Raw genomic sequence first — 24,959 nt, forward strand, 5'->3', positions numbered from 1 at the left:
CAGCGCATGGTATTGTCTTACAGGAAGAAGGACCAGAGGTTTGAACTCTTCCACTCTTGTCATGTCAAAACATGAAAAACAGCTCAGTTTTCATTTTGCGGTTTGGACACTGTTGTTGGGAGGAGCTGCATGAGTTTTTTATTAGCTACTCCCTCACATTGCAGGCCTCTGCTTTCCATTTCTTTGTAATGTGGTGAATCACTTTTTAGTCATTTCTTTCTCTAGATTTCCTTTTCAAATACAAGACGCATGAACAAAGTTGTGCATTCAAAACACATTTATTCTTTATTCCACTCATGTTGCATGGAGAATAAAGAAACTAAAATACTACAATTGTGTCCTTGAAGATCCAGTTAAAGGCTTCACTCCTCTGCTTTCTGTACAAACAAAAAGTTCATCAGTGTTTTATTCTTGGCAAAACATTAAAGTTACTCACTGATGACAAAAATTGCATTATTCTGATGATTACTGACCTTAGCACCAGAGTCACGGCTCTTAGCTCTCAGCTTGTTGACCTGAGACTCTGCAATGTCGGCCCTCTCCTCTGCTTCCTCAAGCTCATGCTGTAATTTGCGCAACTTGCCCAGATTTGTATTGGACTGTTCCTCCTAAAATAAACATCATTAGAGGATGGAAACTGTTAAAGTATGGCTATGACGCAGAGCTTACTCATACAAAGGCAAATGCAATATTTTAGTTAACGAAGGTGCGGTATTTTTGCTTACAGCCTCCTCTGCAGCTCGTTTGTAGGATTTAACTTTCAGCTGCAGCTTGTCCACCAGGTCCTGCAGACGGCTCAGATTCTTTCTATCCTCCTCCGTCTGTTAAATTAGCACATATTGCTTGTTGAAGCATAACTTTTTATTCTCTGATGAATGCTTATCATAGAGTCATTGTGTCTGTAGCGTGTACCTGGTAGGTGAGCTCTTTGATGCGCCTCTCATATTTGCGTATTCCTTTCACTGAGTCACTGCTTCTCTTTTGCTCCATATCCACCTCATTTTCCAACTCTCTCACCTACAAAAAGAAAAGGTTATGGATGCAGTTTTTAGTTATTTAAAGCCAGACGATCCTGTGTAATAATTTGTGCAACATCTTTCAAACAGTTTCAAAGTGCTTTACAAGAGCAGAGTAAAAATGGAATCTAATTAATACCATACAAAAGTATTATAAAAGAAAATACAAGTGAGAATAAAGCATACAGTAAGATATAAAATGAATGAAAAGATAAAATAGATTCATAGATATACATAGCAAGGAATTAAGTTTGTGTGTATTTTTAGAAGCAAGGTAAAAGAGGACAAAGATATTTCTTCTGATCCCATCCGGCAGGTCTTTCCAGAGCGAGAGGGCCCTAATAGCAAAGGCCCCGTCACTCTTGATTTTTAAACTGGATGTTGGGATCTGTAAAAGGGACCAACTGAAGGACCTTAGCCTACACTTGGGCTCACAACGTGTGAAGCAGTCACTGATATGACTTTGGCCAGTCCCTTAAAAGTGATAATTAAAATTTTAAAATCAATTCTAAAATGCACAGGCAGCCAATGAAATGAAGCTAAAATTGTGGGCTAAGCATACTGTTTTGTGTGGATTTATGAGAAGTCTAGCAGGTGAAGTTTAAATTAACTGAAATCTGCAGATTTTGTTTACTTAACCATGAGTTGAGTGACTTAGAGTAATCGAAATGGGATGTGATGAAAGCATGAATGACAATTTCCAGATTTGTGGGAGACAAAAATGACCAAGTCATGGAGATTCTGTGTAACTCGCTGAAACAAGACTTGATAACATCGACATGCTGACTGAAATTTAGATTACTGTCAAAAATGATACCAAGATTTTTGCAGCTAGAGGTGACACTGGTGGAAGAACCATGTTGTAATGCGATGTGATTACATGTAGAGTCTTAGCCTATGATAATGATGTAAGATTTGCCTCTATTCAGTTGGAGGAAGTTATTTGACAGCCAGTCTTAAACTTAATTTAGGCATGTGCTGGGCGTGGTTAATTCATTGTTACTGTTGTGGTCAAAAGGGAAGTTATGCTGTGTGCCATCTGCATAAAAATAAAAACTAATATTATGTTTGTAGATAGTGTGTGACAAGTGTCCTTGTGGTAGCATGTAAATGAAGAGAAGCAGGGGGCCAAGGACTGAACCCTGAAGTACTCATATATACATAAAACAGAGATTCTGTGGAAGATCTATTATCACCAACAGCATGTTGGTATTATTATTGAAAGGGAACACAGTGGTTATTCACTCTCAAACTAGAAATACTCACCCTGGCCTCCAGCTTCTGGATCTGCTTCTTACCACCTTTCATGGCTATTTGCTCAGCTTCATCCAGGCGGTGCTGCAGGTCCTTGATGGTTTGTTCCATGTTTTTCTTCATACGCTCCAGGTGAGCGCTGGTGTCCTGCTCCTTCTTCAGCTCCTCTGCCATCATGGCAGCATCAGTAACAGCCTTCTTGGCCTTCTCCTCAGCATTTCTGCACTCCTGCACCGCCTCCTCCACTTCATTCTGAAGCTGAGATGTGTCTCCCTCCAGCTTCTTCTTCTGGTTCAGCAAGCTGGTGTTCTGCACAGTTTTACAGCGAACATGTTTAGTAAAATGTAGACTGCAACTTCCAGATCCTGAGATACCACAATATGATTTGGACATACCTGAGAGTGCAGCAGCTGAACTCTCTCACTGACATCCAGCAGTTCCTGCTCTGCCAGTTTACGACCTCTCTCAGTCTGCTCCACCATAGACCTCAGCTCATCAAGTTCAGCCTGCAGCAGGTTGTTACGTCTCTCCACGATGGCAATGTTCTCCTTCAGATCATCATTGGCACGGAGAGTGTCATCCAGCTGCAGCTGTGAGTCCTGTTCAGACAGATTTTTGGGAAATCTTTTAATTCAATAATTAAAAGAAGACAGAAAACGTACCTTTATTAATGATGAGCCTCTATAGTACCTTCAAATGAGCATGAACTCCCTTCAGCTGCTTCTGGGCCTCTGCTGCCTGCCTGTTGGCCTGGCTCAGCTGGATCTCCATCTCATTGAGATCTCCCTCCATCTTCTTTTTCACCCTGAGAGCCTCGTTTCTGCTGCGAGTCTCAGCCTCCAGGGAGCTCTGCAGAGTGTCCACCACTCTCTGATGGTTACGCTTGGCCTGCTCTACCTCCTCGTCCTTCTCTGCAAGCTTCCGCTCAATTTCAGCCTTCACTTGGTTTAACTCAAGCTGAGACCGAAGGATCTTACCCTCTTCATGCTCAAGGGAACCCTGTTAAAAAAAATCACCTCAATGAATATCTTTCAAAGCATTAGAAAGGCAATTACAGCATAATGATCAATGAAACAATGGCATATACATGAGACAATATTTCATCTATGTTCACCTCAGCTTCCTCCAGAGCAGTTTGTATCTCAACCTTCTCCTGCTCCAGCTGTTTACGGATCTTCTCCAGCTCGTGGATGCTCTTTCCTCCCTCACCAAGTTGCTCAGTCAGGTCAGAAATTTCGTCTGTTTTGTGCATATTCATATTCTTTACTGTTTACCCAACACCATGACTGATTTCAGTGTATATAAAAAGCAAAAATATTTTTGTTACGCCTTCCTACCTTGGAGATTCTTGTTTTCTCGTTTCATGGTCTCCAGATGATCCAGAGATTCTTCATAAGAGTTCTTCAGTTTGAAGAGCTCAGTGCTGAGAGTACGAGCCTCTTTCTGAGCACTTTCCAGCTCAGTCTGGGACTCTTCATACTTCTGCTTCCACTCAGCAAGGACCTGGTTTAATAATATTAGATAGTAGTGTATAATATTAGATTACTTAGTGTTAATTCATACTAGACTTGCAATTAAGTCTCTAAACTCTTCACTCAATAGAGACTGAGGAAATCTCCCAACCTTCTTTGTTAAAACTGTGCAGAAAGAACTACTCTGCATTTAGAAATCCCAAGATCATTGGTAGGTGATGAAAGCATCAGTTGTCTGGTATTGCAAGAATAATTCATATGTTCACATTTTTCTTGAAGTACTGGTGCATCTTGTTTCCATTACCTTGTCAAAGTTTCTTTGTTTCTTGTCCAGAGCTGCAGCAGCAGCATTCGATCTCTCCACATCCACCATGAGATCTTCAATCTCACCCTGAAGCCTGTGTTTGGTTTTCTCCAGGGAGGAACATTTAGCATTAGCAGCTTCAACAGCTTCCTCTGCATCCTGCAGGCGCTGGGCCAGTTTCTTCCTATTTCACAAGGAAATATTACAACAACTCTCAGTGCTTCTTAAAATCACATCTGTGCTATTGAGGAAGAGAAAACACTTCTTACTTTGCTTCTTCCAGCTCCTCTGTCCTTTGGATGGCATCAGTTTCGTACTTGGTTCTCCACTGAGCCACCTCAGAGTTGGCCTTGGACATACTGCGTTGGAGCTCGGCTTTGGCCTCCTGCTCCTCCTCAAACTGCTCCCTCAGCAAGTCACAGTCATGGCGTGCAGACTGCACTGCATGTGCAAGTGCATTCTTGGCCTGTAAGGTGATAGTATCAGCTGTAATAAACATCCCATAGAATTAATGTAAAGTCGACCTGGAAACTGTATTACACTAATTTTAAATACCTTGACTTCCTCTTCTAGTTGTCTCTTGAGGTCTTCAATTTGCTGAGTGTAGGACTGCTTCCCTCTGGTCAGCTGGGAGATCAAGGAGTCCTTCTCCTCCAGCTGCCTGGTAAGCTCACCTGTAAAATAGAGGTTTGTAAGCCCCCATATCAAGCTGCAGTTGGTGTTCAGTTACATTTCACTTTGCAGCTTCTAGTATTAGAAATGTAAAGCAAATATGCCTCTACCAATTACAATCTAAACAAAACAGACACAGTTTCAGTAACAATAAAAACTCCAAGTAAATATGTGTATGTTAAACTGATTACCATTTTCTGTTTGAAGCTTTGCTTTATGCATCGTGAAGTCATTGATGGATCGCTGGCTTTCCTCTGCTTTCGTCTTGTATTCACTCATTTGATCTTCCAGCGTGCGGCACATTTTCTCCAGGTTGGACTGAGTTGAGTGATTTTCATATTAATATGCAAGTCACGGAATTCATACGACCCAGGCATTATTGTCAAAACATAGTATGACATTTCAGGAAATACACTTAAAACAGAAACAGAAAAACAAAAAGCTATCTAGAAATGGTTAGCTGAGTTGTGTTCAAAGTTAAACTCTCTCTACTAGCACCCCTAGAGGCCACTAAATAACACAATATCTTGCTTGTTAAATCTCTACACAGATATGTAAGAATAACAGTTTGTGTTTTTACATAGAGTTATTCACTGTAACTATTTCTTTGCAAAATGTAGTGGGACCGTGACTTCCTGTATTCTTGTCATCTCCATAAAATTGCTAGATCCATACTTACCACACAGACATGAGTGTGGTAATGATCTTCTCACCTAACTGTCTGAAAGAAAGCAAATATAAGGTATTTCCAAAAATGTCTGTTCCTTCCCTTAAGTTTCTATGGTATGGTAGCTAGTGCCAGCAACTAGTGCCAGTTAGCTTAGCTTGGTTCAGGACAAACACTGGACACAGGGGGAAACAGCTAGTCTGGCTCTGCCCGACTGTAACAAAATATGAATAGGCCTATCTGCTCAAGTATTTTTTTTTTTTAATTAATCAGCTGCTGATAGTAGCTTTAAACCACACAAACCCTGAGCAAAAAAGGAAAGGAAAAGGAATGCATAGACATTTCACAAATTTTAAGATGCACTCAATAAAGACTGATTTTGTTTTTCTTACTTTGGATTTGACAATTTGCTCCATGTTGGAGACCACATCATCCAGCTCCAGTCTGAGCTCGCTCTTCTCTTTCTCCAGCTTCTGTTTGACTCTTTGCAGGTTGTCAATCTGCTCTCCCAGGTCGGCCACGCTGTCTGCGTTCTTCTTTCTCAGTGTAGCGGCCGTGGCTTCATGCTGCAGAGTGGCCTCTTCAAGGTCTCTGCGCATCTTCTGAAACTCGGCCTCCCTCTTCTTGTTCATCTCGATCTGGGCAGCAGTGGCTCCTCCAGCCTCCTCCAGCCTCTCGCTGATCTCCTCCAGCTCTCTGGCCAAGTCAGCTCTCTGTTTCTCCACCTTGGCTCTGGCAGCTCGCTCCGCTTCCAGCTCTTCCTCCAGCTCTTCAATACGAGCCTTGATGAAGTTCATGAGATGATTATTAATTTTTAATAAGAATTTACATAATTGAGAGATAATAATCCAATTTATAAAACCTGTTAGTGGTTACCAGTTACCTGTAACTCCTTAAGTTTCTTCTGGAGTTGAGCACCCAGGGCCTGTTCGTCCTCTATCTTACTTAGCTGCTGGCTGATTTCAAAGTCTTTCCTATATTAATGACAAAACGGTTCATGTTTGTAATCCCCTGTTGCAGCATAATGAGCATTGTGCTAGTGATTGTAAAAGACTGGTTTTACTTTTTGAGTTTTTCCTCCAGCTGCTGTTTGTCATTCTCCAGGTCCATCACATTTTCTTGGGTTAACTTTAAGTCCCCTTCCAATTTTCTTTTGGCTCTTTCCAGATCCATCCTAATTTTCTTCTCTTGCTCCAATGATCCTTCAAGCTAACAGACAAAACAGTCCAAATATTTACTTCATTAGCTGTGTCTCTGCAACATGAGATTTAGTCACAAATACCACTGCACTCACATCATCGACTTGCTGTTCCAGCTTGGCTTTGGCCTTGGTCAGAGTGTTGACTTTGTCCTCCTCACTCTGCAGGTCGTCCAGTGTTTGCTGATGAGCCTCCTGAAGAGCTTTTTTCTCTTTGGTCAGCTTAGCAATGATTTCATCCAAAGCTGCCATCTCTTCAGTCAGGTTTTTAACCTAAAGAAACAGATCACAGTTGGTGTCAGGTGTTTAAAAAACATTTTCATTAATATATATAACTGGTCTTTAAACCCACAATAATTGATTTCTTGGCTTGTGGGTTGCTGTGAACCCAATCCAGTTTAAATGGTGAACTTGCCTACATTTGCAGACATTAGAGCAAAGCAGCATGAACATTAATTTAGACATGTATTTCTGGCAACCTGTTGAATGTTTGAATCTAATATTCACTCTCAGGTTTAACAGTTAACATTGCTTGACAGAGTTGTCCCACTACACACATACATCTACATAATAGATATGGATATGGATTATTATATACCTTGTTCTCTGTGGCATGCTTTTCCTTTTCCACTTTAGCCAGAGTCAGCTCCAGATCATCAATGTCCTTCTTGAGCTCTGAACACTCGTCCTCCAGCTTCCTCTTCTTGGCAGTCAGCTCTGCATTCATCTCCTCTTCATCTTCCAGCCTCTCTGTCAGCTCTTTGGCTTTGGCCTCAAGCTGGATCTTACTCTTGATCAGACCCTCACAGCGCTCCTCAGCATCTGTAAGATTGTCTTGTTCCTGCAAACAGCAAATTTAACAAAATGTGGTATTCATTACATTTTTGCAAGTATATTGCAAATTTTAGGTACAATGAATGACTGATCTTACAGATTGGACTTGGAGCTGCAGGTCATTCTTCTCTTGGAGAAGGGTGACCATCTTTTCCTCCAGCTCTTTCTTGCGTGCCTCAGATTTAGCATAAGCTTCTTTCAGTTTTGTGAACTCCTCCTTCATGTTTGCCATCTCCTTCTCAGTCTCCGCTGATTTCAGCAGAGGTTTGATCTTGAAGTACATCTTCATCCAGGGCCAATTCTTGACACCCATGAAGGCGCGCACGTTCCACTGGATAACCAGTAAGGCATCCCTGGAGACAACATCAGTAAACTTGAATCCATTTTTCTGTGCCTTGTCTTTTTTTTTTTTTTATAGTAAATTTCAAAAGTAATGCACCAACCTGCGCTCAACAATTTTCTGGAACTCAATCCTAGCGAGTAATCCTCTGGATCTCGCTTGAATTCCAGTGATGATGAGAGCAAGACGATCATCTCTCATCTCCTCAAGAACACCCAGCAGGCCAGCTTTGAAGAAGACCTTGAAATTGACAGTTTTTCATAACCTCTTGCCAGCACAATTATTTATTCTGAAATTGATCCCTGCTCTTTGGAATTATTGTAGAGACAGAACCAACCTTTGTGTGTCCGAGTTTATACTGCTCATGGTCAATATCCAAAGAGCCCAGAAGTTTTTCTGCTGCTTTCTTGTTGTCAATGAACTGTCCCTCTGGGATAGCATTAGGATTCAGGATGCGATATCTAAAATGATACAACAATAACATCATTATTCCTGCTCCATTCCAGCCCATCCAGTATTTCCTGCTGAGGTCTGTCAGACACACCAGCATTCCCAAGGAAGGGGTTCTCTGGCGGATATCCTGAGTTGTTGTCCAAAGTCCCTGGGGAGGGGTGCTATCAGTGGTGCCAGGGCAATAGCAGGTGCCACTTGCACAGGCATTGTCACCAGCAAACAACTCCACCCAACAAAGAAGGAGACTGTCTTTGGGCTTGGGCTTGAACTGTCTTTGGGCTTGGTCTTGGACTGGGGCTTGATGGTGAAAGGCCCGAAACAATGTGAACAACCCTCAATACATCACTGATCACTATGTACACATGCCTAACAAGATTTGTGAAACAGCAACAAATAAATATTGCTTTTCTTGCCTTTGTTTGAAGTCTCCATACTGGATCCTGTTGGGGAATCCCTTCCTACAGATCCTGATGCCCTCCAGCACACCGTTACAGCGCAACTGGTGCATGACCAGAGGATTCTCCATGGCCCCAGGAGTCTTGGTCTCATTGGGGATGATGCAGCGCACAAAGTGGGGGTGAGTTGACCTGAGGTTGGTCATCAGTTTGTTCAAGTTCTCCTGTGAACGGAGATGATAAATATTATGGAATTCCATAAATCAAACTGAGGAAATATACCAAACTTTGGACATATTTTACCCTGTGCAGCGCAGACACAGTCTGGAAGGAAGAGCCTTTCTTCTTTGCTCCCTTTCCTCCCTTGCCTCCTGATTCCTGGGCTGCGTGGAAGTTGTAAATATATAAGTATAATTATTTTCTTCCTCGCTGTTATCCTGGAAAATTTAAGGATGAATACATTCCTTACCTGAATCTGCACCAGCATACCCAGCAAACAGCATAGACAGCAACTTCAGGGTGGACTTTTGAAAGAGTCCCACCACTGTCTCATTCAGTGGGTCCTTGTTCTTCACAAGCCAGTTAGTGATGTTGTAATCAACAATACCAGCATAGTGAACCAGGGAGAAATGAGCCTCTGGTTTCCCCTTGACAATCCTGGGCTTCTGGAAGTTGGGACTTTTACCCAGATGGTTGTCATACAGTTTGGCTTTGAATGTTGAATCACTGGCTTTGGGGAACATGCACTCCTCTTCAAGGATGGACATGATGCCCATGGGCTGAAGGAAGGAATTGGTTTGAATTAATTGAATGGAAATTTGTCACAAAGATATACAATAAATTCTGAAATAAAATTTAACTCTGCACTAACCTTCTCAATGAGTTCAATGCAGGCTGCCAAGTCCATGCCAAAGTCAATGAACTCCCACACGATGCCCTCTTTCTTGTACTCTTCTTGTTCCAGCACAAACATGTGGTGGTTGAAGAACTGCTGCAGCTTCTCATTAGTATAGTTGATGCACAGTTGCTCAAAGGTGTTGAACTAGAAAGAACATTCAACGAGAGAAGTTAGGAAAATTATATTTTAATGGTCACATGTCCATAAAACCTCTTATACTCACATCAAAGATCTCAAATCCAGCAATGTCCAGCACACCAATGAAGTACTGGCGAGGTTGCTTGGTATCCAGAGACTGGTTGATTCTCACCACCATCCACAAGAACATTTTCTCATACACTGACTTGGACAGGGCACCGATGGAGTAGTACACCTAGATAAATGCATTAAATCAATGACATTTAAATATAAACTCACTTTATTCTTCAAACCATCAATGGTTTTCAGTGCAGTGCCTCTATTTCCAACTTACTTGCTGCACATTCTGACCTTTGGTGACCCACTCATTGCCTACTTTGACTCTAGGGTGACACAGGCCTTTGATAAGGTCAGCAGAGTTCAAGCCCATCAGATATGCAACTTTGTCTACATCTGAAACAATGAAATTGTATCACTTAGATAAGCTAAAGACTTCATAAACTGTAGAGTCTTTGCAGTGGTCTGTATTTTGGTATCTGTATTCACCTTCAGTGCCATCAGGCTCTGCTTGCTCTTCCCTCTGCTTCTGTTTGAACTTCATGTTTCCATAGTGCATAATGGCACCAGTCAATTTGTAAATGCCGTTCTTCTCCTCTTGGGTGAAGCCCAGGACATCAAAAGCATCCTTCAACATCAAAATAACATTTTAGTAAGTTGTTAAGTACATGTGGATTTTATAACAGTCTGTTTGACTTACATCAGTAGCCATCAACTCTTCTGCATCATCGATGGAGGCTACAGTTGTCTCTCCTTGGGAGATGTAGGCATAGTCATAGGGATTGTTGGTGATGAGCAGCATTTCTGTCAAAGAAAAAATATCAGTCTTTGTGAATGTGACAGTTCTTCAGGGTCAGACATGTTTGTTATGTTGTTTCCTGTTTCACTTAGCACTCACCCAGCAGTTCTGGTTTCCTTTGGGACAGAATCTGGTAGAAAATGTGGTAGTCTCTCTCAGCCTTGAGCTGATAGGTCACACGAGATTTCTCCAGCAGATCTGACAACATATAACATATTGGTATTAAGTTATATTGCTGACCTATAAAAACTCCTTTCCCATCTTAAAATTATTTATGTACTGTGAACTTACAAGTTTCGATATCAGCTGAGGACAATTTCCCGCTGACTCCAAAATGGATTCGAATGAATTTACCCTGCAATGAGAAGATGTTGTTTAGATACTGTCAATGTAACAGTCATATTTGTACATGCACTCTTTAAAATTGACCAAACTTACAAATCTGGAGGAGTTGTCATTTCTGATGGTCTTTGCATTTCCAAAGGCCTCCAGAGCAGGATTGGCCTGGATGATTTGATCCTCCAGGGTGCCCTGTGGGTTTAATGGGTGCCAAAATTTACATCACAAATAGCGTAATTTATTATGTGTAATATAGCACACTACTCATAATAAACCAACCTTTTTCTCCTGAGCAGCATCCTTCTTGCCAGCGACAGCTGCGATGCTGGCAAAGTACTGGATGACTCTCTTGGTGTTCACAGTCTTTCCTGCACCAGATTCTCCACTATGGATGAAAACAAACGTGAATTGAACACGTCGTGAAGACAAAAAATTAACTCTGCTCTTCAAATTGGATTATGATAGGGCTTTTTTTTTTACTTACGTGATGAGAATAGACTGGTTTTCTCTATCTGTAAGATTTGACACAAAGTTCAGTGTTTAGACTTTTTTCTTTACGTGTTTAGATGGTGTCAGAGATTGTAAAGATCTGCATTAGAACTGAGATAAACAAAGAACAGAACACACCTGACAACATGTACTGGTAGGCATTGTCAGAGATGGAGTAGATGTGAGGAGGAGCTTCACTCCTCTTCTTCCCTCTGTAGGCCTTGACCACCGCCTGATCGTACACTGGCAGCCACTTGTAGGGGTTGACAGTCACACAGAACAGCCCTGAGTAGGTCTGTAGACAAAGATACATGTAACAAGTCTGTTTTTATTGGACTGAGGATTTCTTCCACGGGAGATCAGTAGATTTGTGGTCATTAACTCACGTAGATCATCCATGCTGCGTAACGCTCTTTGAGGTTAAACAGCACAGCGGGTTCATGGAGGAAGGTGAACATCGCCATGTCCTCAATTTTATCGAACTTTGGCGGGTTTTGAGGGTGGACATCAGTGTCCTTATGGGTTACAGTCTGAAATGATTCACCACAGAGAATATCTCAAGTTAAATTGTTGTAAAAGTCATACAGTAAAAGTTTAATTGTTGTGTCAAAACCACTTCCACTTCCATTAGTAAGTGTAAATATTGGACATACCTTTCCAAACTCAGTTTCAACGGTGACTTTGTCGCCGTCTCTGCTGGTGACTGTGGCTTTAACGTACTCCACCTCAGGGTCGGGCACGAAACACTCCCTTTTTATGTCAAAGGGGCGAGTCTGGGCCTCCAGACGCTCCTTGTCTGACTTTCTCAGGAAGGGAGCGGCAGTCCCAAACTCCGCCATAATGGAGTCGCTCGACATGTTGAAAGCTGTGAATGAAGAACATGGTTAGCATTCTGATACAATGTCCCTGGAGTAGCAGTTGTTGAAATTATAAAGTAATTTGTTGTATGTTTATAATTTCATGTATTTGTATACATAGAAAAATGTAAAGAACATTGCAAGAAGTATCGGAGTGAAAGCTGGTATGAGGAATTCTGGAGAAAAATAGTTGACTATTGAGTGTCATTCCAAGGTTGTCAGATACCAAGGCTTTGGGTTGGTGACTCAGGTTGAGCCCAACAATCAAAAGCCTCTGTAACTGCTGACCTGGAACTGAGTCCCAACAGTCAACTAACCAAGAGTCTGTCCTCAGAGCTGCTTGTTGGAACAGGTAGGGGTCTCAAAGAGGTGAAACTCCAGCAACATTTGTAGTATGCAGAGCAACTTTATTCTCAGAGCGATGAGTTTCAGCTCTGGTCTTCATCAGGCTTGGCCTGAAGCCACATGACCATATGCCCAACTCATCTTCAAATGTGCCCTATTGGCTGATATGTGTATGGATGTATATGACTGTCTGTTTTTTTCCCTTTCACTTTTTCATGCTTCATACCCTATTGTTTGTTATATGTTCCAGAACTGCTTATATCAGCTTTAAGCAACTTGACAAGCTAGATTTTATAATTCAAGTATATCAGCAGTCTTTATTTATTTATTTTTTATTTTTTTGAAAAAGTAAGCTTAATGACTAAATCCAAGTGGGTTCATAAGCTACCAGCAGACAAAGTAATGCTGTTTTGAGTCTATTTATTTGTATTTATGAACTTTATTTTGAAAAACAAAGAGCATGGAGCTACTTACTTGTTTCCTCTTCCTCCCCCCCTTGATAGATTTGGTGAGGTGGGTCCCTAGAAAGAAATAACACAAAAGTAGCATTGTATCATCAATATGAGACATGGTTGTTAAGTCATGTGTAAAATGTATGTATACTTACCTGCAGGTGCTGTGTTTCTGTCTGTATTCCTCTTTCTGAACACCTCTTTATATACATGAATCCAGGAGGCAGAGCTTTGACACCCAGTCGCCCTATAAGGAAAGAGCAAGAAAACAAAGGACACTAATCAAATAAGGAACATCTGTATTTGGAGATAAAGGAGTGGACAACAATAACTCTCATGTAACCATTGGCCAATGAATTGAAATGCACTGGCTGGTCTTGGATGAGCATCTATTTTTGTTTTGTCCTTCAAGTGACCAGTGAATTATAAAAGTTCTAATTAATATTTTAGCTGTTATATGAAGATGTTTTTTTTTTTTTTTTTTTACATAAAACCATATTCTATTCTGGTCTATTCTTCAATGGAAAATGTGTTTTTTGTGATAATATTATTATTATTATAACTTGATTAAACATTTTCCTTTATTAATTTCATCTAAAGGTCAGTTGACCTATTGGTCTGTTATTGCTACAGTAACCACTGTCTGGATGTCTACAGGCTATAGTATTGTCTGTTCTAGTATCCTGGAGGACAAAGTTAAACTTGTGAATTTTTGAGTTGGATTCCTTCTCCTGGTCCTTGTCTGACTCCCAGTAGACTAGATGACCCTCCTCTATCTAAAGTATAATAAAAGATTGAGTATGACAGCTGCCCGCTTTCAAAGGTTTCAGCACCCATACTGTAAATAAATACATTTGGGTCATACAGAACACTTACCACCCCCCCTACGTGCACATTATTAATAACGACAGGTCAGTGCTTGCAATAACTGTCACATTAACAAGCAAGATCCTTAAATCATGTGCTTATTGAGTGGACCACCTGAAGACCTTCTCAAGAAGCATACGAGCCCTTTTGACTTTAACAACTTCACACTTCGGGTTTCACCGTGACCCTGCAGGTCTTGACAGTTGGTTGTCTGCACCCAGCGTACCATTCCTTCCTTAGCACATCAAGGGCAACGCTGAGGCTGTCATTCCCAGCTGTCTTGTGTCCTTCTGCAGTCAACACTTATGATGGAGCGTCATGAGACTTCCTATATGAAGCAGGCGCCCTGTCTGTTTTTCAAGTTGGTACTTGGTACAGATATGACAGGTGTTAACAGTCATTATTGTTTAGATGTTGTGTTGTTAATCATCTTTGTAGGGTTTAAAAAAGGACTATGAAATTGGAAATCAATCGCCTTAACAAATTACCAACACTTTGGATTGGTGGTTTGAAGATGGTTGTTTGTTGAGTCTTATTTCTAGGTTGTGAAATACTGACGTTCTGTGAATGAAGACTCAACAATCAACTATCTTACCAACCTGTGACTAACCAGTCTCCCATCATGGGCCAGATTTTCTAAAGCAAGACAACAGAGGAGGAGCAGAAGTCTAGTTTTCTCTCAAATCACTTGAATTACATGATGCTTAAAGAATTTTCTGGATTGTTTGCTTAATGACGCCAAAAATAAACTGCCTACCCAAGCTTTTACAATTTGGTTATCATTACTTTTCTGACTTGACTGACTTGACCACACGGCAGGTCACTTCAGCTGTTAGCCAGAAAGCTAAACCAAGGATGGAGGATGAGGGAGAGGGAGAGAAGCAAACTTTCCATAGATGGAAGTATTGTCATTATTTTGAGTTTGTTTGGCTCCTCGAGAGAGAATAATGTGGTGATGGAATCCACCACAGCTGACATCTGGACAGCTAACAACAAAAGATTTCTGGGTGTTAACAGTTCACTGGATCCACAGTTCAACTCTGGGATGCAATAGGGCCACTAACGAGGTACAGAAGTGATGTAGTAATATAAACAGTAATGTAGCTATTTACTTTTGATACCAATAAGTAAAGTAATATTATTACATTTTAAAGAGTAATAAGTAAGAAGTAACTTGAGTAACTTGCCCAACACTGCTAGTTTTACACATGAACACATGACTCACACTTAGGACAACAAGTGAGGATGTCTCAGCCTCTGCCACATAGATTTGACCATTACCTTTATTGTCCCTGCCAAGGATTCAGCCAATCGCTTCAGTTTGTGCATGAGTGATCAACAGACTTGCATCCTGTCCAGAGTTAATCTCGCATACAACTGAACCGGTCAGCCTAATTTTTTACATGACTGTATGCTGAAGGACCTCTGTGATTCACAATTTTTAAAAACCATTAACAGCATTTTTTAATATGTATATATATATATATATATATATATATATATATATATATATATATATATATATATATATATATATATATATATATATACATATATATATACATATATATATATATATATTGCTCCACACTGTCAACAGCTGTGTTTTGCGCTTTGCACAACTGACCACTTGGACTCAAGGATGAATGAAAGTTTGGTGGTCAAAGTTCAAAGGCCAGGGTCACTGTGACCTCATGTCTATCCTGTTCTTGGGAAGGTGATATCTCAGAAACATGTGGAGGGAATTTCTTCAAACTTGGTACAAACCTCCACTATGAATTGGTTGGATTTTGGTAATCAAAGGTCAAGGTCTACACACATTTCATGACAAATTTACACACAAATATCTAATAGGTTAAAAGGATGAGGTGATGATATTTTATATTCAAAAGGTCAAAGGTCAGTGTCACTCTGACATCATAATGTTCAGTTCTCTATCAGTCCTCTGTATTCCTCTGTACAAATAGTCTCTAAGTGAAAACAGCATGTTTCTCCCTGGAAATGAGCCACTGGAATCAGACATGTATAGTGGTAACTTCCAATCTCCCAGGTTTTTGTCAAAAATATTTATTTCCAGTGCATTCGAGTTTAAATATATATCTAATACTGTTGTAAAGAAATTGCAACCTGTTATATTTTAATAATTTTATCTGCCAACTACAACAACATATTACATGCAGTTACTGTTCTACATTTATTGTTGTTCTATTTACAGAAGTCCCAGGTCCCATGAAAAGCCAGTCTAAAGGTTTCCAGCTTAATGTCTTAAAAACAGACCTCAGTGGACAGAGAGGTGTTTACGACACATTGTTTGCTTCCTTTTGTCCTTGAGCTCAGAGATAACCACATGACACTCATAGAGCCACCACAAATGTCTTTGGCACACTGACTGAGGCAGATTCCAAAGGCACAGTGACACACTATATCCAACTTAGACTCACATCCTCACACTTACTGGCTCTGTCTCACACTCACACCCCCGAGCATACCAAATATGAAGCTGCTATTATAAAACAATGCTGCATCTTCACTAGATACGTCCTACACAGGGACCTTTGGTGGTGGGCACTTCTGACCAAAAGAGAAGAGGTGGTTGGTCATCAGCTACTAAAAATGTCTTACAGTGGTAACACTGGCAGATTTAACATCAAAACTGGCAATCATTTTAAAAACACTAAGTCATAGATTTGGGCTATGCTTTATTGTTAATATTTTCAAACAGTACGATTCACTTTTACAAGAGAAAAGGATTTGAGGATAATGCTAGTTAGCCAGACATGCCAGTGTTTAATCCATTTTGTTCCACTCCATCCATCCTCACATGTGCTTTTGTGTTTTAGGCTTTTGAAAGACTACAAAAAAGACGCCACCCTCCCAACTTGTATCACTCTTTTTAAAGCCCCACACTGCTTCAATATATAGAAAAATTCAAAGCTGCAGTGCCTTACCAATGCAAAGCTATGACTGGATTTGTAAAAAGAAAAAATAAAATAAAATAAAGAATAATAATCAATGAAATTACATTTTGAGAACATCTGACTCTCTTATTTTGATTATTTTGATAAAAACTGTTTTGAAGACTTTGCTTTATTAAACAGGTGAGCTCTTTTTCAATATTTTAACATGTTTTTTGTTTCTGTTGCTGTGCCATTGAGAAGATGTAACAATGAAAGTGAAGTGTGAACATCATCACAGTTGCAGCTGTTGTTCAGCAAAGGCCGGGTCACCACCTTATATATTGGCACTAACTGCTACTTCATACTGTAACTCCACACTCCTTCTTGTTGGCCTGACATTGTTTCCTTCTATTTACCCTTGAGGACAAAGATAACCCTGTGAAATTGTTGTGGGATTCCTTCTTCTGACCTTAGGTGAAAGTGCTGTCAGGTGTCCCTGTCAGCACTGACTTTACCATTGAGATTGTGTGTGCTTGCTATTAATTTCTGGAAAGTGCTGTTTCCAGTCTGGAGTTGATTTTTTTTTTTTATATGTTTAAAATAAAAAAAACAATGTTAACTAGAATTTGTGCTATTTGTGTCAGCTGTCTTCAGTTACTGCTGGTTTTAATTTGGGTTAAGATACTCATCTTAAGTTCCACTACTGTCCTCTTCTGACAATGGAACCTAACACCATGTGACCCCAGAACACATGCAATATTTTTAGGCTGATTTAATGTTAGGCAATTAGGCAATAAGGGGACTTTTACAGCATGACACATGAGCTCAATTTTAAGTCAGGAATTTCTCTGAATTCACAAGTAGCCACAGTCATCACCACCTTCACACCAGCTATTTCTGCAGCATGTGAAGTATAAAGCCGCCTACAAGGTGATAATTTGTCTCAGACAAAGATGGAGATGACATCTCCTCCTCCAAGACCTCTGCACTGCATAATAAGACCCTTTCAACACTTGATGCGCCACATCTCGGGTCTGAATCTTGGGTAGTCAAGTAATTATTAGCCTTCACATATAGCTTCCCCTGTCTGCAGTCCCATTCTATAATTCTCAGCTGTTGTGTGAAGAGTTGGCCCCCGTCATTGTCTTGTTCATATCAAGTCATCCATCCGACATGTCTTTCCATATTAACATGTTAGCAAACTGTTTTCAGACATCCTCTTTAGCATAAGAGACAACACAGTGTCTGATTAATTAAGGACCGTATTTAGATGATCAATAGTACACGGGTCTTATGACGTGTCCAACAACATGCAAAGGGATTGTATTTAGTCTTATATTCTTTCCCCCTTTTTTAAAAAGTCAGGTGCACCTGCCTCAGGCACACTGAATTTTAAATGATGGGTTTTGGCAGGTTGGAAAAGGCAAATGGATATGGTGCACTGAGCCTCAGTTAACCTACATGTCTGGTAGGTTGGATCATAAAAGTGATCAGTCTGATTAATAACCACTGGGTTGCATGTGGGTGAAATAAGAGCAACTCCTTCTGTACATTCAGCATGACTGCTGTGATACGTTACTATGATAATCACTGAAAGCAACCTCTAATCATTAAAGTTAATCGTAAAAGAACACATTCATACATCAATACAATAAACAATCAACACAAAGTTGGCACTGCATGACATCATTTAAAAGATAATTTAGTCATTTTAAATATTTCCATGTGCACAGTAATGTCACTGCCCAAATATTTAAGCAGCAAAACTATATTATAAACTTGACATAAGAGACTCTACAGAGGAAACAGAACATTTTTTAGACAATTAAGTCAAGATTTATGTGCTGCTTTGCTTTAAACAGTTTCACTGAATGAACTTTGTGTGAGAGACCTTTTAGATCAGTAGTGGAACACAGAACATTAATTAACATAAAATCCTGTCAGATTTAAACAATCTATGAAGTTACAGTTTCTGTACCTTGTCCGTAAACATCCACCCACGACCAAATGCTAATGTTAGCATGCTAACATTTTCACAATGACAATGCACATATGTTTAGCAGCTAGAGTGTTTACCATGTTCACCTCTTAGTTTAGTGAGTGAACACACTTAAAGTAGTACAAATTAAAAATTAGATCAGATAATATTGTTGGATTAAAAGTTCTTACGTCATCAGTACAATATACCAAATTTCATAGCAATCCACACTACAGTTGTGGGGACATTTTCACACTTTTCACGAGGCTCAGCAAACGCAATAGGACTCACTGTCTGCAAACTATGACTACCTGCACAAAATTTTATGTCAGTCCGACCAAAAGTTGATGATATTTTAAGTCTGGACCACAGTGGTGGATGGACTGACACTAGCCATGCCAGTAATATAGCAGGAAAAAAACAGCTATGTCATGGTATATTTTCTACAGTGCTATTTCACTTGCTCATGAAGTCGGTTTCTGAATCATAACAATCTGTTGAGATGTACACTGCAGGTCGTGAATGTATTACTTATACAAGAGGTTAAGAAAGCTGTCATCCATACTGTGAATCAGGGGAAATGTGCAGTCTCTTTACAAGGTGAAAACATGGTCCCATATGACTAGAGAAAGTATGACGACCTATACATTCCCCATAACTCAACTCCCACAGCGCCACACGTCGTGTTTAGAGTGCCGCTCTAACCTTGAGGGCATTGTTTTTCTACCAGTAGGGTGGAACATACCAATCTGTGGTGAGATTCCCACCCTCAGCTGTCTTACACTTGTCACAATGTCTCTCCTGCTGTGCTCCTTTTGTCTACAGACAGGCCAGCTGACACGAACAGCAACCTCTGTCAGACTGCTGCTATATGGAGTCATATGGAATCTGAAAATGGAAGATTAAATGTAAATTATGAGGTGTCATTTTCTGTCACACTTTATGCACTTTTGTAAAGGGTGTTTGTGCAGTTTGCAGCCCACAAATTGCAGTGTATATTTTGTTCATACAGGGTACAAATTAAATATTTAATGCCTAGTCTCATAGCATTGTCAGAATTGCTCTTCTGGGGTGTCCTGGTGGTTAGGTTTGTAAAGTATGCACCCCATGTACTGAGGTTATCAGTCCTCTATAGCAGGTGTAGGTTTGAATCCAGCCTGGGACCCATTGCTGTGCATCAACCCCACAACTCCCTCCCCTTTTCCTGACATATCCTCAGCTGTCCTATACAATAAAGGCATAAAAGGACCAAAAAGCTAATTGAAAAAACAAACAAACCCTTCAATATTTGCAGCATTCCCATATTCCCATATATCCCAAATTTGTCCATCATTTATCGTTTGATCATTTGTGCTGTTGTAATGTCTCCATCTTGTGGTCACAACACGTCCTCATCTGTACCATGCTTAGACGTGACTACACTGTTGAGAATGGAAATCTCATTGGCTGCATTATCACCATATCTTGTCATGCAACTTCATGGTTGTTAACCGATGTATGGATGAAAAAATCAAAAGTACATATTTTTAGACTGGACTGCAGAGCTGTTTACCCATCAAGATTTTTTTGGGTGTGAGTTGTAGAGTTTTGGATATCAGCCGTAGCGATGTCGGCCTTCTGTCTGATATAATGGGACTAAATCGCACAAGTCCTGTGGTGCTCAAAATGCCAAACAATTTTAAAAAATGTATTTAAATGTAGGTCCTATACAAAACTGCCCACAACAAGGTCTGTGGATTATCTTGACCAACCAGGTCATCATATTTGGAAAAAGACACTGGTTTTAAAATTTTCAAATGTTTTTTTTTTTTTCTGGCACTACAGGATTATTTTTTCCATTCTATTTATTTAAAATTTTTTAAAGATACTGTAAATAGGTGTTCTGAGTTTGCCACAGAAACATGTTATTAACCACCCACCTAATTTGAATGATTAAAAAAAGTATAGCATAGGTTTCAAAATCATGAAAATATTAGCATTTTTCTCTGCTCTGAATTGCTGGGATGTGTCCACCCCTCTGTCTCAGTGTTAACTCCAGAATTCACTGCTACACAACTCTGTGTTCCTACATGTTTTCAACAACTATGTTCTAACATGTATGATGTGTTTGTAAGAAAAACTCCTTTTTTCCTTTACACAGACTTTTATCATTCACGGCTTGGTGGTTAATAACATGTTTCTGTGGTGTGACAACAACAACAACATATTTATTCTTGCTTTACACAGACTTTAAGATGCAAAAGAAGCTGAATTTCTCAGTTACAGGATGGAAACAGGAAGGATGAGGTCAAAGAGGTTATTTGTGGCATATTTTAGTTATGTGGCATGTAGCTTAAAACAAGAAGTGTGTGCATGCCAATATCACAAAGGTTGAGCAGGGAAGTCTATCGTTTGGTAAGCTCAAATGTTTCTGCTTTTTATGGTTTTAGCTGTGGTTAACTTATTTACTCAGATACTCAAGTTTTGGTTTAGCAGAAATCAGCCTAAATGAAAGAAATGAAAAGCAGTAACATCGCAATTGTGATTTTATATTTAGACGGTTTTAATTGCAACTCTGCAGACACAGATCTTCACTAGGCCTACGTAAGATACAAAAACATCAGGTTGTACATGGCAAGTTCCTGGTTTGAATGTGTCAGTGTGAGGTTGATTTAAAATTAAAATTATTTGCGTGTTTTTTTTTGTTTTGTTTTTTTTTTCTTTTCAAATCCAGATGATGAGTGTGGTTGCAGTCCTGTGTGTGAAGATGGTGACAGTCAACATGTTACTGAGTGTCTTTTTTGTTTCAGGTGAGCTTCACTCACTTTTATTTGGAGACATTAATCATTTACAGTTTGGAAACTAAACAGAAAGAACAGAGCAGATAGAGTTACTGTTTCCAAATGTTCATGTTCTGACTGAAAAGTCAAATATTTTATAATGACGTTGTTAAAAGGAAAAATGACCAGACATGCCGCTGCTGCATTTTAGTTTTTGTATCATGAAATGTCTTTTCACACATATTTTGCCCATGTTATATTAATCATTAATCTGGTTTTCAGGTGTTTTGGCTGATTGTCCTCAGTATTCAGCCCTCTTCATTACTGCACCAAAGAAGATTGAAGCACTGAGTGGATCTTGTTTACAAATCCCATGTAACTTTAGTGCTGAATCAGAACAAGAGTTTAACAGCAGTAGAGAAATCTTTGGAGTGTGGATTAAAAATCTGCCTAGAATTGCCATTACAAACAATGTGATTTTCAACAGTAGTAAAACAGTTAACATCTATCTAATGAATATTACTGGAAACTTGAGAGAGAAAAACTGCAGCACTTTATTTTCCAGTTTAATCACAAATTATACAGACACATACTACTTCAGAATTGAGAACAGACCATTCATGGCAACAGCTATTTGTGATCCTCTTCAAATATCAGTTAAAGGTAAGAGACTTTTGTGTCAGTCAGTCAGTCTCTAATGTTTTTAGTGAGGAATAAAAGTTAAATCAGGAATTTTTGGCCTCCAGTTCAGGTTTTTGTCATGAATGTAAATTCTGATTAAACACTAAGTCTGTTGTTACAGTTTGACATTAAAATAGTCAAATGTTGTGACACTGAAAAGCAGAACAAACTTATTTATTTATACTTTATGCAGTTTCACTATAAAAGTTCCAGCCTCTGCTTTGCCTTTTAAAAACAAATTTTTAGTCATTATAGTTTATTTATTTTTTGTTTAAAATGTGCTTGATTTGAAACCACAGATTCTCCTCGGAGCCCCAGTATTGAGATCTCAGGTGAAGCTGATCTGAAGGAGAAGGAGTCTGTCACTATAACCTGCTCAGCTTTCACTCCCTGTCCACACTCCCCTCCTAAACTCACCTGGAATCTACAACAAGACTCTCACAACAAAATAGAGGAAAACACAGATGGAACCTTTACAACTAAAATCCAGGAGACCATCACTCTGTCAGACCAACATGATGGATACAACATCACCTGTTCTGCCACATATCCTGTGAATGAAGGACAAGATGTCAAGACAGCAGAGGAGACAAAGACTCTCAGTGTTTCATGTGAGACAACCAGAGTTTCTTATTGGATCCTGTCAGCACATGATAAAAATAAAGGATCTTATTCAGCCTCTGATGTTCCTCTCATATCTCACATCTCTGTCACATTTTCCTCAGATGCTCCTAAAGACACCTCAGTGTCCATCAGTCCATCAGGTTTGGTGTCAGCAGGTAGCTGGGTGAAGCTGACCTGCTCCAGCAGAGCCAAGCCTCCAGTCAGCCACTTCACCTGGTTCAAGAACAGCAAAGATGGACCCATGACTGTAGCTGAAGGACAGACTTACAGCTTTAATCTCACAGATGGAGGAGATTATTACTGTGTGGCCACAAATGAACTTGGTAATCAGACATCATCACCAATTCATCTGAATGTTGCAGGTAAATGTAAAACTGTACTGAATCTGTTCATTTTAATCCAATCTGCTCTCATCTTTTCTGTTTTTTCTTCTTTTCTGCTGATGTTTGCACTTTTTACTGCATTTGTCTGAAATGAAATGATGGCTACATCAGTGTTGTTATAGTCCACATTCAACCATTTTCTTCTTTTAATCACTGGATTTAATTGTACTGTTTTTGCCTTTGATTGAACAGATCACTCTCTACTGTGGGGTTCAGCTCTTGGAGGGATCATCTTCATCATCCTCATCTGCTCTGCAGTCTGTGTTTGGTGAGTGTCACAAACCTACAGTCAGGGTGTGATCTGTCTGTTTAGTTCATTTTCTGCACAAACACATTCCTCATATTAACATTTTTCTGTTGAATAAATTCTCTCACGCAAAAGCTCATTCATGTTTAATTTCATCACCAGTGTCTATTCAACATGTTTTCCTGTGGATTTTTAATGAAGTACATCTAATAATGTCCACTCACCATCTGAAACACAGTATACTTATTCTGACAGCTCTCTAATCTCTTCCAGGTGGTTTAAATTGAAACATGAAACTCCACAACAGACTCAGGTAGGAAAATACAAAACTTCATTGTAAAGTAATGAACAATTAGTTAACTATTCACATCTGTTCTCAGTGACTGTGTCCTCTGAGACATGTTAAAGCATCAGTCTTAACAGTACAAACACAATCTTTGAGAAGTTATTGAGTGGGAAACACATCAAATGGTGTAATGTATTCCTTGCTCTCACCGTCACACTCTAGTCCTTGAATCAATTTATTTTCTTGCTTTATGCACAGATGCAGTGAGTCTATGAGACTATAGTTATTTGAAACTGAGTGTCATCTGCTAAACAAACCAAACAATTTGGTGAAGATTCTTCCACAGAATTCTACCTACTTTACACTCAACAATCTTATTTTTTCAGTGAACTTTTATTGCATCTGTAATCATTTAATATTGAAGGATCCAGCTAACAACATTTGTTCGATTCATTTTTCACAGAGTCAAGGCGGTGATGAGCTGGCTCTTCAGATGCAAACCAGTGAAACAGAGGAAAACATCCATTATGGAGGGATCGACTTCTTCAAGCGGAGACCCAAACCGTCCTGTGAGGCAGCGCAGAACCGTGGACAGCAGCAGGATACACTGTATGCTCAGGTCAATGCGTCCAAGCCGCAAACAGCTTAAGACAGACTGATGACGGCTGAGAGGATCTCTACGCTCAAGTGAAGAAAAAAAGGGTTGCTTTGTGATCACATTTGAGTTGGACTCATATATAATATAGCTATAGTCAGTTAAAGTAGAAAAGGACACCGACAAAAAAAATGTCATCTTTACTGTCAACAGTTAAAGGCAGGGAAACTCAAAACGTTCTCCACACCCTGTAGCTCAAATGGTTTTGACAGTTATGACATTATCAGAGTTCATATTGTACTGTACTGACTTCATGTGACTGTTGCTGTGTGATTAGCAATGTCAGACAACACAACAAACACATTACCAGTGTAGTACAAGATTATAGATCATTTGGAAATATGACATATAATGTTATGATATTTTACCATTTTTATCAAGGCCTTTTAAATTTAATTTACCTCTATTGTATATAATTTGTATCCCACATTTTCATTTGTATTTGAATGACTTTAAAAACAAACATGAGACATAGTTTCTGCATTTGATATTAAGATATTTATTCGTAGCACTGTAATAAGTGGCAAGATTAATTATGTATGGTAATCCTCAGGCTCACTGTAAATCTGCTATGTTTTGAGTAGCTAATGGACTTTTAATATA

The 24,959-nt window shown here is 39.5% G+C and overlaps 2 protein-coding genes across 2 annotated transcripts; one reads left to right on the forward strand and one right to left on the reverse strand.

Moving 5' to 3' along the window:
* Nucleotides 1-259: 259 nt before the first annotated feature.
* On the reverse strand, nucleotides 260-13,151 carry LOC146307352 (myosin-7-like). Its single transcript, XM_084747429.1, has 38 exons — nucleotides 13,002-13,151; nucleotides 11,979-12,190; nucleotides 11,712-11,855; nucleotides 11,464-11,620; nucleotides 11,321-11,348; nucleotides 11,116-11,221; nucleotides 10,936-11,028; nucleotides 10,789-10,852; nucleotides 10,597-10,695; nucleotides 10,399-10,502; nucleotides 10,188-10,326; nucleotides 9,976-10,094; nucleotides 9,727-9,876; nucleotides 9,477-9,647; nucleotides 9,075-9,384; nucleotides 8,909-8,988; nucleotides 8,624-8,829; nucleotides 8,095-8,218; nucleotides 7,861-7,997; nucleotides 7,515-7,770; nucleotides 7,182-7,424; nucleotides 6,680-6,856; nucleotides 6,449-6,594; nucleotides 6,269-6,359; nucleotides 5,778-6,167; nucleotides 4,910-5,036; nucleotides 4,602-4,720; nucleotides 4,316-4,512; nucleotides 4,047-4,230; nucleotides 3,608-3,773; nucleotides 3,385-3,509; nucleotides 2,961-3,269; nucleotides 2,666-2,869; nucleotides 2,283-2,579; nucleotides 913-1,017; nucleotides 726-821; nucleotides 474-608; nucleotides 260-377 (listed from the first exon to the last, which is right to left on the reverse strand). Exons 2-38 carry the CDS (start codon nucleotides 12,180-12,182, stop codon nucleotides 363-365), a joined length of 5,817 nt encoding a protein of 1,938 aa, XP_084603555.1. The 5' UTR covers nucleotides 12,183-12,190; nucleotides 13,002-13,151; the 3' UTR covers nucleotides 260-362.
* Nucleotides 13,152-21,434: 8,283 nt separating this feature from the next.
* LOC146307353 (sialic acid-binding Ig-like lectin 12) lies at nucleotides 21,435-24,350 on the forward strand. The gene is made up of 7 exons (XM_084710386.1): nucleotides 21,435-21,510; nucleotides 21,763-22,143; nucleotides 22,461-22,772; nucleotides 22,887-23,147; nucleotides 23,361-23,436; nucleotides 23,689-23,728; nucleotides 24,165-24,350. The coding sequence occupies exons 1-7, from the start codon at nucleotides 21,435-21,437 to the stop codon at nucleotides 24,348-24,350; spliced, it is 1,332 nt and encodes a 443-aa protein (XP_084566512.1).
* Nucleotides 24,351-24,959: the final 609 nt, after the last annotated feature.

The sequence above is a fragment of the Lutjanus erythropterus genome, chromosome 21 (assembly GCF_056507025.1).
Source record: "Lutjanus erythropterus isolate fLutEry1 chromosome 21, fLutEry1.hap2, whole genome shotgun sequence".
Lineage (NCBI taxonomy): Eukaryota > Metazoa > Chordata > Actinopteri > Lutjaniformes > Lutjanidae > Lutjanus > Lutjanus erythropterus.